The sequence below is a fragment of the Telmatherina bonti genome (assembly GCF_933228915.1).
Source record: "Telmatherina bonti genome assembly, chromosome: 3".
Classification (NCBI taxonomy): domain Eukaryota; kingdom Metazoa; phylum Chordata; class Actinopteri; order Atheriniformes; family Telmatherinidae; genus Telmatherina; species Telmatherina bonti.
Window position 1 is genome coordinate 25,939,350 of NC_136621.1, and position 14,604 is coordinate 25,953,953.

The 14,604-nt window shown below is 35.4% G+C and overlaps 1 protein-coding gene across 1 annotated transcript in view; it reads right to left on the reverse strand.

Moving 5' to 3' along the window:
- The window catches only part of tmem131l (transmembrane 131 like), a 32,030-nt gene that overhangs the window by 9,982 nt on the left and 7,444 nt on the right, over positions 1 to 14,604 (reverse strand). Inside the window, exons 4-12 of the mRNA XM_079238217.1 lie at positions 8,886 to 8,957; positions 6,811 to 6,934; positions 6,520 to 6,636; positions 5,773 to 5,877; positions 4,048 to 4,125; positions 1,946 to 2,099; positions 418 to 476; positions 234 to 339; positions 3 to 105 (exon numbers count right to left, since the gene is read on the reverse strand). Of these exons, the coding sequence (XP_079094343.1) occupies positions 3 to 105; positions 234 to 339; positions 418 to 476; positions 1,946 to 2,099; positions 4,048 to 4,125; positions 5,773 to 5,877; positions 6,520 to 6,636; positions 6,811 to 6,934; positions 8,886 to 8,957 (918 nt within the window). The remainder of the gene's footprint in view (positions 1 to 2; positions 106 to 233; positions 340 to 417; positions 477 to 1,945; positions 2,100 to 4,047; positions 4,126 to 5,772; positions 5,878 to 6,519; positions 6,637 to 6,810; positions 6,935 to 8,885; positions 8,958 to 14,604) is intronic.

A 14,604-nucleotide genomic window follows, 5' to 3' on the forward strand; every position in this document is an offset into this window, starting at 1 on the left:
ACCTGTGTGTGATATGTAGTCCAGGAAAGCTGTAGCTTGTCTCATTTCCCATTATATTCAGACTGATGTGACTTATGCATTTCTGCCCATGGCCTGGCAATGAACCTGATTAAAAAAAAAAAAAAAAAAAAAAAAAAAAGGTTAATCAACTTTAGGATGTTTGGCAAAAATAGAAGTTTCACCTAAAATAATTATTCAGCTGAAGAAAATATTTCAGCTGAAGGTATATTCACCTCTGCATGCTAAAGAAGCCACTTCAGTGAAGTTTTTTGCCTCTGGTCTCAAAAGAACTTGATTAAAGCTCAGGCTGGCCTCCACTTTTGATAGCACCTGCATGTCCTGGAGATACGACATGTTGTTAGAGCCAGAATAATTCTATAAAAATGTGATGACAAAGCAAAGAAGGACATTACTTACTTTTATATGGAGCTTTTTTCCTCCAGAATTTAACATATACACTGCTATTTTTCCAACCCCTGTTGGAAAACATCCATATAAATTAAAACAATGAACACTATAACTGGATGCTTGCTGTCTTCATATGCAAATCAACACTTTTCTGCCATAAACAAAACATGACAGTTGGAGCAAAGCTGTGATTCGTTAAGGCTGAATCAGAGAGCAATTCATTCGGAAATCAGTAGAGGACCAAGTCCCAGCTTAGCCATCAACTGATGAAATGGTTTAATCATGTGTGTTTAAATTGAGAAATTGCAACTATGGAGACATATTTTGACAAACAAATTGTACATAGGTAAGCATACTAATGTAGATGGATGTGGGGAGTATTTTTATGGACTTCCATCCCCAGCATCACTCTGAAAATCGAACCTAAGAAAACAGAACTGATGATTTCTTGCATTGTTACAGTTCTCATCTGACTTCTTTAAAGACAATAGTCCTTCATTCATTCTCTCTACTTGCATAATTCAAATCTGAGGTTGTGGTGGTGGTGGGGGGGGGGGGGGGGGGGGGGGGGGTTTACAGCCTATTCCAGTTGCATCAGGCAAAAGATTCAGTGGTTTTGTCTTTGTGGTGTGTAAATTTTAATAATGTTACTATCAACTGTTTGTTTTTAATCAAGATGATCAATTTGTATACAATCTCTATTATTTTTTCATTTTGCTTTTACCCCCTTATTCCAGTGAGCCTTTGTAAGATCTAGGGAGGGACAATGGGTGAAAATACTTTAGCTAAATCTAGCAATTTAGAAGTGTTCTTTTGTTTTATATGCTTTGTCCCCCTCAAATAAAATAAACTCAAATAACATAAAATAATATACAATAATATAAAATAAAGACATAAATAAAATAAAATAAAATAAAATACCTCCAGTCACTTCAAGGGTCAATTTTATCATCACCAATTTTAATTTACCAGACATGCATGTTTTTGGACTGTGGGAGGAAGGCAGAATGCCCAGACAGAACGCACATGTGCACATGGATGGAGAACATGGAAACTCTACACAGAAAGGCCCCAGCTGAGGTTCAAACAGGAACTTTTTTACTGTGAGGTAACAGTGCTAACATCACACCACTGTGCGTCCCTCCAAAACAACAAGATTACCAGTATCTAATTTTTTCAAATTATGAATCAAATTGAAAACATGTCAAAAGAAAGGGAAAGGAGACAATTAAATCTACATCTAACATCAACATAAAGGTTCTATTTTAACCTTTTGAATTATTGCTTTCATAGTCCTCCACCACAGAACCAAGTCTGAAAGATAAAACATTTGAGGTAATACGAGTGAAGTCCTTACAAAACAAAACAAAAAAAAAAACAAGACAAAGACTCGAAAAAAATTTTTTTTTACCCTAATGAAAGTTTTATACTAAAACACAGTGATGCTGCAGTGAAGTATACAGCATACAACTCGCTGTCAAACATTTACCAAAACAAATTTACCTCCACAAATTGAGCTACTGGGTCAGACACTCACCTAATGCAGCCTGTCCAGCAGTAGGAGTGACCAGCAGGAACAAAATGTGCTCAATGACATAGGGCTTGAGCTTGTCCAGGTCTGCTGGCTGGTCGCCGCGTGCAGACAGATTAATCTGAAGGCTGAGGCGCTCCTCACTCTGGAGGCAGGACCCCTGGGACAGGACATAAAAGCATACCTGTTATTCACCAAATAGAAGGAAAGGGAAGCATGTGAAAAAAGAGCAGTGATAAAGACAATTTAAAAATTCAGCTAAAAAGGAGGAGACATAATGTCACCTCAGTATTTTTATCAAATAAATTGTACTTTAATCTGAAGTAAATCTGTAAAACACATTTCAGTGTGTGTACATGTCCAGTATGTCCCCTGATGTTATTATAAAGGAGTTGAGTCATAAAGATAAGTAGTGAGCAGTGCCAATTTGGGAGCCAGGAATGCAGAAAAAGAGAGCACAAAATGATGATGTAATCACTTGGCCAAGCCTTAAAATAAGACTGATGAAAACTGTGTAAGGGACTCTGATGATAATGGACTGGACAAAGGCAACTGAGGCTTGAAACAATCAATATTTTAACTGTGTGTTTATGACTCCAAACTGTTTGCATTCAGAGGTTTTTAATAGATGATGTTTTTGTGGATTAATCTGGACTGCAATGAAACTTATCAGGAAGAAAAAAAAAATTATTTAAGGTATGCTCTTGAAATGAAAATTTGTACACGGTGGATCAATTTTCCAAATTACCACAAGGAGTCTGCAGCATGAGCAGGTTGAAAGGAGCAGGCAGCAAATTCAATACCATCCCTTCATCTTTCACATCCACCATGTGACTGCCACCCACTTAAAAATGATAAAATCAGCACAGCAAAAGCACATATCTCACTGCAAACCATCGTCTCAGTGGGTGAATAACCACATGATGAAATGTAGAAAGATGCCCTGACTTGGTGCCGTTAAGGGCCATAGCCTGGCAGTAAACATCAATGAAAAGCAAATAAAACAAAAAATACATAAATAAATAAACAGACAAAAAGAAATCCATTGAAATCAAGCCTAATTTCCTGTTTGTCTCATTTAATCAGCAAGCAAAATTCTCCAAAACTGAGGGTAATTTTGCAAGCGGAGACTTTAAAAGAACCAAGGAGCAGGTGTTTGTCTTTAACATACTGAGGGACATAACTCAGACATTCTTGCAACCCCCCCTGAAAAAATGGCTGGCTTAAGCCATCTCCCATTTTGTCTTGCTTCTTGTGTCTGGTGCCACAAGTACTGAGAGCTCTACATCAATTATGAAGTCTCTTGAGAAAGCAATTAAACTTTCCCTTCAGGGATTCTGGAGATAACAGAAGGCACTCGCATGCTAAGCCCTGCTGTCTGTTTTAGACAAGCTGGTCCTCCGGACAGGCAGAGTGGATGCAGATGAGCAAAATTAAGAACCACAAAAATAAAGTATCTCGGGAGTTTTCTCTCCATTTCATTGCATTTCCCTCTGATGCTGTCTTGCCTTTATATGCACTGTGGTTAAATCCTACAAATAAAGCATGTTTTAGATCGAGTGTAATTCAGAAAATGTATTATCATATGGAGTTAAACATTACTTGAAATTTTTTATGAGAAGCTGTAAAACAAATGTAAAATTAAAAACCTGTCTTCCAAACAGATCTGAAAGTGGAACCATTAGGGGTGGGAAATTTAAAAAAAAAAAAAAATCAAATATCAGGATTTATTTTTTGTTTCACAATTTAAAAATTGATTTTTTTATATAAAAAAATTAATCAATTTTCTTTTGTCAAATAAATAAAAGATAAACCATCTTAACATTTTTATTGATCTTTTTACTCGTCTTCTTGGCCATTATAGCAACAGAATGATGGTCTGGCGACTGTGTTGTTGCAAAAAAAGTTTTGTACTTTCTTTGTTTTTAGTCGACAAAAATCTGCAATTTTTAAGAATTGTGAGAATCGCAATTTAAAAAATCATAATTGAATCGGGACAAAAGCATGTCGTCACAGCCCTAGGAACCATAGAGTCAGGCTTTAGACAGAGCTTGAATGTTTTGACATTCAGGCTCTGTCAAAATACAACAACAGATCTAAAGCACTACCTGAGGATTGTTTAGCAGATTCTTCGGTAAGCTGCATTCCAGGAGTAGACCCAGAATAGTGATGTTGGAGGCATCTTCCTACAAAAGCAAAAGAAATCAGAGACTTGATTATTATTGCACATGGTGCAAAGTGTTAAAATACAGCAACCCCAGTGCTGTGTTTTTAGCACCATGAAAATGTCACAAGAAACTTGCTGATGGTTATTGGCAGAAAAAAAATCAAAAGTAGTTGCTTGTTAACAACATGCAAAGCATTACAATTAGGTTCTATATGCCTTACATTATACACACACACACACATACATATGTGTGTGTGTATGTGTGTATATGTGTGTATTTATATGTGTGTGTATATATATATATATATACATACACATACACACACACATATATATATATATATATATATATATATATATGTGTGTGTGTGTGTGTGTGTGTGTGTGTGTGTATGTGTATGTATATATATATATATATATACACACACATATAAATACACACACAGACACACACATGTATGGATACATATAGATTTATGAGCTGAACTATGAGCACTACTGGTTTAGCAAATGTAAACTTAGTAGGAAACAAGAGGCACACAGAAAAAGGTAGGTTATGTGGAGCAAAATCTTTATACAAAAAAGTTTTTATTGATGAACTTTATAAACTTATAAACGTTGCAGGTTCTTATATATAACAAACCCAAAGCAACAATATATCAACAAAAGGACAGCATAAGAAATACAATATAAAGAAATACAATCTGGGAACAAGCAAAGTCAACATCTTAGTAAATTAAATGAAAAATTACAGTGGAGAGCGACACTTCACTCTAAAGGCAATTGGATGAATGAATGAATCATTTGAAGGATTTTAATATCCTTGGGCATTCATAAAAACCCACATGACTATGAAGAACTAATAGATATAAATAAATCATATATAAATAGACAATAGTTCAACTTGAAAAAGCAGTTAAAAAGGGCTGTCTATGAAAAAATTTTTTATAAACATATTATTTACACATACATATACATACACACACACACACACACACACACACACACACACACACACACATACAGCAGTATAAATATAAATGAATATATTTATACTCTTGTATAATTTCATCTGCTGCAATAGATACATTATACATGTATATTTATACATTTCATTTTGTAAACTGTATGTTGAAACAGTGAGAGCTTGTTGGGATAAAAATAAATACATGCAAAAAGTAGCATAAGCAGTAGTCTAAGTGATTGCGACAGCTCATATCTGTCTGCACTTGACCAAGCTGATTTTTTGCAACTGCCACCCCACTTCCTGTTGTGGAGGCGAGGACTCTTCTATATACTTCTGGCACATACTTCTATTGCTTCGGTTTGTCTCAAAAACTATATTCTTCTTACTCATCAGTTTTCATTTCACATGACATAAAAAAAATGTGTGTCAACTACTGCCTGATCATCGCTTTGAAAACAATCAGATGTAATTAGCAATGGACTGAGGCTCTGTGGGTTTTAGCTTGCACACATTTCCAATGACTTAATAACAGTGAGTGCTTGTCAGTGGGCATCCCAAAGCTCTGGTCTCTATGTATGGAAAGGTTTGTTTATCTGGACTGGCTGGAAAAAGGGAAATCAGCTGTTTCCAATGATAAGTTGTTATTCACCATCACGCATGGGTTTTCACAAACAAATACACAAACATTGAAGCACATACCTGAGTTTGGGTCAGTTTAATGCTCTGGATGTGAGGGAATATTAGAAGTCTATCCTTTCTTTGGAAAGATTTTAATGAAGCTAGGTGACTTCCCACACCAAATACCTGGAAAAGAAGCAGGTAATATTTATAAAAACATTCTAAACTACCACATGCATTATATAAATGCTGTGTCATCAACATGGAAACAAAGAAGCAGTGTTTTTTTAGTGGCCGTAAGCCTAATTTCTAGAACATTGCCTGACACTAGAGTGAACATTTTGTGCTTGTCAACAAACAAAAGCATGCAAGTTGGTCTATAATTGAAAGCTGGAGATAATTTTAATTTTAATTGTTGCCGAATAAAACTCCCCAATGTCAAATTCAGTTTGACAGAATAACTAACTTTCTAATAATATAAACAGCAGTATTCTGATTTTGTATTTGGGATTAAAAATAGTAATGTATGCTGAAGCAACAGCTGTTTTGAAAAGCAGCACATAAGCAGTCCGGTTAGATATTAAATTGGATCACAAATTCCAAAAAGGGGATCTAAACTTCATCTCACAAAGACTTTTAGTTAACACAGTAAAATTGTGAGAATGCAACCAAATGACAAGAGGAGTGTTGTTGACTCCATTGTAAGAAGTTAAAAAGAGATTGAGAGAAAAAAATTAGCGTGGTACATTATAAGGCAAAATTTCACCAAAACAGTAGACAGCAGCATCTGAACATACAAAGCTGGATGTGTTCTTGATGTACACTGACCTGGTATGACAGCAGCCCATGGGCTGATGTGTTTATAAATAATGTGTTTTCTAAATTGCCCTCCTCAGATGGGAGGAAAATTAGTTTAAAAGATGTCTTCCCCCGTGGTGGAATCACCTAAAACAGAAATAAACCAAAAAAGTTATTTCAACAAAATACATAGTTAACTTGAGCATTTAATGAAATTAAAAAGAAAAATACTCGGTCTCCTGAAGGAATTTCCAATGTGTACACTATACCCAACACTTAATTAAAAATATTACTACTTGTGAATATCTTGTATAAACTTACTATTTTGTGAAAGGAAGGTATGTAAAAATGCCTGCTGGATGTAAACATTGATAGCAGTGTCACAGGAACTTCCTGACTGGGGTTGTGTATATATATGGTTTCAGCTCTTGGCAGCCCCAGCGGCCTGTAGAGAAAAAAAAAGCAAACTATTCCAACAGAACTTTGCACAGAATCTCTATCTAGCACCATGCTTGGCTACAGAAAAGGGGATGCACTCCCATTTTAGGACATCAAATGTTTCTCACTGACGCATCTTTTATAAGCCAAATGAGATCCTTCTGCAGCCCATTTAATGCATCTGATCTGCAGTATCTGTAATAGCTCATGCTAACAGAAAAACAACATTGTTTTTAAAATAAACATATACTTAAAGATTAGGCGTCAAGAAAAGGAAGTTCCAGATGACATTCACCTGGAAACCTATATAAACAGGGGTCGGGTGAGTTGTTGCATTTTTCATCTTGTATTAAACCTGTGTGACACAGTAGTAAATATAAACAACTCTTTTTGTTTTGGAAACATATTTATGACAAATAGAAACAAATATTTTCATGTGCATTCTGTGAAAGTCCAATCCATTTTGAGCTTGGGTTTCTCCATTACTGCATATCACATGATTAACCTCAGCATTTGCTGTAACGAGGGTACATTAAACAGCTCACACTTTATATTCTGCCAGAAAGGGGAAGCTGCTGTGTAAGTCATATGTGTCCACAAAATGAATATAAACTAGTTCCCTTTTTAAATCTATACAGTGCCAACTGCATACACAAATAAGCACACAAAGAAAAGCATAAAGTCAGAGGGTGTGTGTTTAGACAATGTTGTTGTGAAGTTGTTAAAATTACATTCTGACACAAAGTCTGGATGTCACCAAATTCAAAACCCTAAAGTGGTACCAATACCTACTTTTAGCTATGTCCTTTGTGCTTGCACTTTAAGTTGAATAACTTTAAAATGTCACAAGCAGGGTTTTGACCCCTGTTGTGTAGAAATTGTAGAAAATTTGATCTGGATGTTCTTTTCTAGATGGTTAGTGCAGATAATGTGTTGGATATCTGGACAATTGTCGAAAAAACAATTATGTTTACTGATTCATACTTTTATCCAAACATTTAGTCTCAACTGAAGCATCTTTCACTTCCCATTTGCCTTAAGAGACTGCCTTTACTTTCAGTTTGGGCCTCTGCACTGCATGCTTAACAGACTTTAAACCATAAGATAGTGATCTGACTAATTCTTTATTTTTCTTTCCAGCCACATCAAAATGCAGTCATCTTCTGATGCCCTGGGCATTCTGGCCCCTGCATTCTTGGGTGTTCTTGTACCATCTTGCTACCTCTTATTTGCCTTTAAAAATGCTTTTTTTTAATATAAGCTAAAAAAAAAAAAAAAAAAAAAAAAACCCCAGTGCTGTATAACATTAGTTTTCTCAAGTCTCATCTACGGTAACAGCAACTGCTGGCTGAGCTGACCACTATAAATACAACTATTCCCACAGTTCTTACACAAAAAGAAAACCACAAGATGATGCGTGGGACTCTGGTCTCACAGTCCTAACTTTAATCTTAAATTCACATTCCCTGAGGCAATTATGTTTCATACTGTTGGGATTTGGGGTGCCTGCTTTGTGCATTCCAAATATGTAATTAAAAAAAGACTAAACAAATTCTGTCTTTGACTGCGTACTTTTAGAAGAAGCAACTGGTGCGGCTGCTCTGCCACAGCAATTTATCATAGTCTGATTGTATGAAGGCAAACAGTAAAGTTCTCAACCCTTCTGACTTGGGTCAATCGCTCTGAACTTGTGTCTAGACGCTGGAAAAGCAAGCTGCCATAGTTGGAAATGCCTTTAAAAATAACAAGCTCAGTCCTTTCCTAAATATTCTGCCTCCAGAAATGTCACAGTCTCAGCATCATGTTTAATACCCTCATCATCGTAGTTGTTCACATCACTAGAGACAAAGAGGTGGTGCATTCAAGTCCAATTTTAATCAAGGTCTTTGTCTTCTCAGTACAAAATGAATAACATCTATTATTGTCTTAGTAAAGTGAAAAGTGAGAATTTCACTTACTGTGTTCCAAACTCCAACACTGCAGGCTGAAAATGCAGCAGCTTCCCGTTCTCCCGAGTGTATGGAGAAGAGCTGTTGAAAAGAAAATAAATGTATGATTGAGATAAAGCAAAAACAACAAAAGGTCAAAATACATTTAAAGGTGCACCAGCCCATATGATGATCATTGGATTTCACTACCTGAGGCATGTAGTTTACTATCATCGTTATTACTTATTTATGCATTTATTTTTTTAAAAGGAGAACTTTTAAGATTGTTTCCCACTTCGATAATAGGGAGGTAGACCCTGCAACCTGATGCCTTTTTTGAAGACAATATAAATACTTCAGATTCCCTAAACATCTAAAGGGTACAAATAAAAAAAGAACAAAAAAATGCATTTTTTCTGCATAATCTATCAAACTCTTCAGTAACATAACACTGTTTCTTTTCAGTGTGGGTGGAAATTCATCATGATTAATTTATTACAAGGCCAGTGCAATTTTGAAAGCCCTTTCTTCCCATTTTAATAAAATGAAAGACCACACATACAGTTGCACTTATTGACACTCTCCCATTACAGAAAAGTAAAATTTACAATAGTTACTCAACTAACTAGAAATTGAAAAAAGCAATAAAATTATAATTTGCTAAATTATAATTTAGTGAATAGAGACAGTGCTTTTGAACTGTGATTAAAACGAAAAATAATAAAAATAAAAACTGTCCCAGACAATTTAGAAAAAGTTGTGCTAGGGTTAAAATATCTACCAATAATTGCAGAAATCTTATTGAGAGTTACGGAATACACCAAGAAAAAAACTTCCAGACTTTCTTAAAACGTTGGACCATTAACAGTTAAGTCAACGCTGTTTACTTGAATGATGTTTGAATCTCATTCAAACATCTCTTTTACTCTTTTATTTATAGACTTTACAAATATTAAAAATGAAACCATGAAAAGAAAAAAATCAATAATTAACACAGACAGCAGGCATATTTGGCTGTGCAATAAACTATGTAAAGTTCAGTAAGACATAACATTGTTCAAATTATGCTGCAGACAGGAAGCTTCCACATTCCTGTGCAAAAGAAGGCTAAACCTACCTACGGATAAATCTTAAACGTGAAACATTTATACTTAAGTGTTATCAATATATTAGTGTTGCAGGATCATCACAACTGAGTCACTGAACATACATCATCACAAGGAGAAAAAATGATCATTAATAGCTGCTATGTTGCGTTTCAGAATGGCACTATACACATTAGATGATACAATGTCCGAAACACCCCACAAGATGCTGACAAAGCTGATGAAACGAAGCAAGTTTAAGTATTCATTTCACATAATGCCTTGATATAACTGTTACTGATGCTGTGATAAAGAAAGCTGGGTTTTTTAAGGATTTATTGCTGAGCAAGTAGTTCTAGCTCTACAGTCCAAACCCACTGAAAAGAAGCTTTAGAAAGGTAGCTAAAAGAAGCAGCAAAGCCTCGAGACAATGAAAAGGTCTTTAACAGGCTTGTTTAGTCATTTCTGAGTTTGCCCAGCCAGACAGCCCACCAGCTGTTACTTTTTTCTTTTTTTTTTTTTATGTCCAGAGCACATGCTATTGTGTGTCAAAAATACCAGACAACATAACTGAGTTCTAGTTCAGTGCCTCAAAAAAGGATGTCTACTGAAAACAGAGTGTGAAGTATTAAATTATCTTTATCAGAAAAGAAGAATGCTGTAAACCGCACAGAAACATTGGTTATTTCCATTTTAAGCTATAACTATTTATGCTGACATTTCCTTTAACGCCAAAGGTTTATGAGTTGTAAATTTGGTAACAAATACACAGGGAGTGGTTTTTAAAATACTCACATTATCTGGCAACAACTGCGTCCAACTGGACTTGCAGCAGTCTGACAAGTACCTATCTATGATGTCGTCTACTCTTTGATTTCTTGCTTGTGTTGTTCTCACTCTCATATGTAAGTCGTTTTGGTTAAAAGTGTCTGCTAAATGACTGAAGAATAGAATAAAGTAGAACAGAATAAGAAAATAGCTATACTAATTGCCCTAATGCAGTTCAAACTTTATGCAAGTCAACAACATTGACCTCCTACAATATCTTATAGCACTATGGTGTGATGCCACAGATAGCATAGATGACAACAGTTGAAGTCATTGAGCTGACAGAGTGGTACAATGTACATAAAAATAATAAAAACACCCTAGAAGCAGCAAACACAGCAACATTTTTTTTACCACACTGATATAAATCAACTGTGTTAAAAGACTATTGCCAAACAAGGAAAAAAAACACCCTCCCAATTTTCCATGTGTACAAACTGTGGATTTGGTAAAAAGTAATATCTACATTTCGTCTTGCAAGCTTGCTAAATATAATCACACAAAATGAGGCCATTCAGATTTTATGTAACACCACTGATTACATCTACATTCTTTCAGGTGTCAAATCTGACACATCTGAATTGGTTTTAGGTTTGTTTGTTGTCAGCCCATCTATTATCAAATAAGATTGATTCAATGCTATATGTTGTTCTTTGCTGTCAATGGCCAACGCTTTTTTCTTTGACCCCACAAGCCTTGCAAACTAATCACACATCCTATATCTAGTCTACCTGTAAACCATTTTCTCAGTGATGTTATCCTGTGATGAACTGGTGGCCTGTCCAGGGTGTACCCTGCCTCTGGCCTGATGACTGCTGGGATAGGCTCCAGCTCTCCGAACCTTTAATTGGACCAAGCGATTAGGAGAAAAATAAATAAATATAAATATATATATTTTTAAAAAAAAATAATGTACACTAAGGCTGCAACGATTCGTCGACAATAAAAAAAAATCACCAACCCAAAAATTTAATTGTCGATGTGTTGTGTTATAAACGCCCGTAACGGCTTTGCTGATAGAACACTGCGCCAGGCAACTTAACGCTACGGCTTTTCAGACAGTATTAGAACTGTAAACACCAAGTTAATGACTCAAAGCCCCACAGGAAGTGCAGGGGACAGTACTGTCATTTTGTGCAGCATCTTCTTAACCAACGAAGAACAACTCAAGACTCAAGACCTAAACAGTCGAGTGAAAACAGCTTTACACCTCGTGCTTCGAAAGTTGGAAATTTTTCCAGCTAAACAACCTGTCCAAAAAGGTGAAATGTGTAGTCTGCCACACAGACTTGACATACCATGGCAGCACGACAATTATGCACGAGAAGAGAAAGCACCCCAGAGTCATGGTTTCTGCTAACATTCCGGATGGGTAAGCTAGCATTACCGAGTATTTACGTAGTTTCGTCATACCTGTCAAGTATCCTGTTTTGGCCCAGAAACTCCCGTTTTTTTAAGGGGTCTTTGCTGCACCTTTCTGGATTGTTATTTTCCCAGATTATGAAACGGGGAGAAAATAAACTGACCCAATTGTACAATTAAAATATTTATTTATTTTGTTTTCTTTTTGAGGCAAATTCTGTAGGTTGGATGTGACATTATAAATACGTTTGTTTGTTTGTTTCAATATAAATTCGTAGTAGCTGTTAAGCTTATATTTGATGTTCAACTGGTTCAGGAGTCATTTTACTTTACCGAGAACATTATGTTGTGATCGACTGGGAATCTGAGTGATATTCATGTGATGCAAATGAAGAGTGGGGTAAAACATACTGGAGCTTGTAAAAAAAAAAAAAAAATTTAAAAAAAAAAGCTGCATCAATTGGAAGCACGGATGGCGGGTGTGACAGAAATAATTTTGACTAATCGAAAAAGTAAATTACAGATTAGTCTATTAAGAAAATCGTTAATTGCAGCCCTAATACACACACACACACACACACACACACACACACACACACACACACACATTATATATATATATATATATATATATATATATATATATATATATATATATATGTAGACAGACACACATATGTGTGTGTGTTTAATGTATATATATCTTATAACCCTATTGTAAAAATTGAATGTTATATTTTGCAGTCCTTTCAAAACGCTTTTAGTATTCTGACGTACCTTGTTTGAATTTTGCTCCTTTTTAGTAAGCGGCTACAGCTCAGAAGGAAAGGTGGTTGATTTGAGGCTTCCCCTGACTACATGCCTAAGCGTCCTTTGGCAAAACATGGAACCCCATGTTCCCCTTTGATGTGTCTGGAGTATGAATGCTGTATGAATGTGTGTTGAATGGGTAAATTGGACATGTAGTGTTGAAAGTGCTTTGAGTGGTCAACAGGTCTGGAAAACACTATATAAAACAGTCCAATTACCATTTAAGTATCTTCCTAAGATTTATCTTCATAGAGTGTGTTTCAAAGTCATTTTCACGTCAAGCTGAAAGAAAAAGACTTGTTGAAGAAAGGTGGTGCCACCAGTGCTAATACCCCTGTACTAACACCCAATTCCATTTTTGGAATAAAAATTTAAGCCGTCTCCCTGTACAATACTATTTTATGAAAAAAAAAAAATTAAAATGCAAGTAAAAATAAAAAAGAAAATAAAACAGCTACTGCGAAAGCTTTCAAATGAGACACTAAACAAAAACAGGAAAGTATCTGTTGCTGCACTTTGAAACTTGACAGTGTAAAGGGCTATAAAACACAAGAAATGCATCCTATCAGGGTGATTGAACAACTGGTGTGTTGCAAAGTTAAATATGCAGTATTAATTAACAGGAAAAATCTATTTAAAAAACTGTAATTCCCAAACACTACCATGTCAGACTGTATTTGACTATTTTCATGGTTAAAAGAAGTGGACTCATTTTCCGCTGTCACCGATGTACAAAGCCTAAAAGAAAACCACATATAGCTCTTACATTTGGATTATCTTTGCCTTAAAAAGGCTGTTATTTCTTATAAAGTGCATGTGCATTATTCAAATATAATTAAGCTTAGAGAGCCTACTACAGTGATGTAGTAATAAGAAAAAAAGAAGTCTAAATGCAGAAAACAGGCCCGCTTTATGACACAAGGCTGCCATTTACTGCTTTACAAAGCAAAGTGTTACAATTTCCTCCTTTGTCTTCCTGTTGCGGATTGGTGCCTATGGCCTAAAAGTACATGAAGAGAATTGGCAAGAAGAACCTATCATGCTGACTGCATGGTGTACCATAAAGGTAGGCACTCATCTTTATTATGTAATAAAATAAGTATTCTCTCTGGCTTTCAATAGTTCTAATTGTTTGTTAACTCATAACCTGTCAAGCAGTGAACATAAAACAGTCTTGCTCATAACGGAAAAACCCATGTGGCTTAGCATGAGGGGTCGAATGTAAAACGGAAATGAGGTCATCTACCTCTGCGGAGGATCCATGAATGGTAGTGAGAATTTACAGATTAAATTATTGCAGACACTGTAGTCTGAAATCAAGTATTAGAAAATTGCATTGCCATATATGTCCTTAAAAACATTTTCTACCACGAGCCAGAATAAAACTATTAGGAAAGAATACCTTTAGGACATTTAAAAAAAAAAAAAAAAAAAGGTTTATGAATAATGCAAACTTGTGTTTCTAAAGGTACCTGTACTCAGTACTAAAGTGCAAAGAGGAACATTATGCCTCATGTATGTTAATAAGTGCAAGGTTCAGGTTTAGATACCTGAACCTCGCAAATGTAATTTTAATTTCCATTACACTTGAATATAATCTGCTTCCTCTTGAATAAAACCTCAACTTCCCAGCAAGTATATCACTGAACTCATGTTCCAAAGTT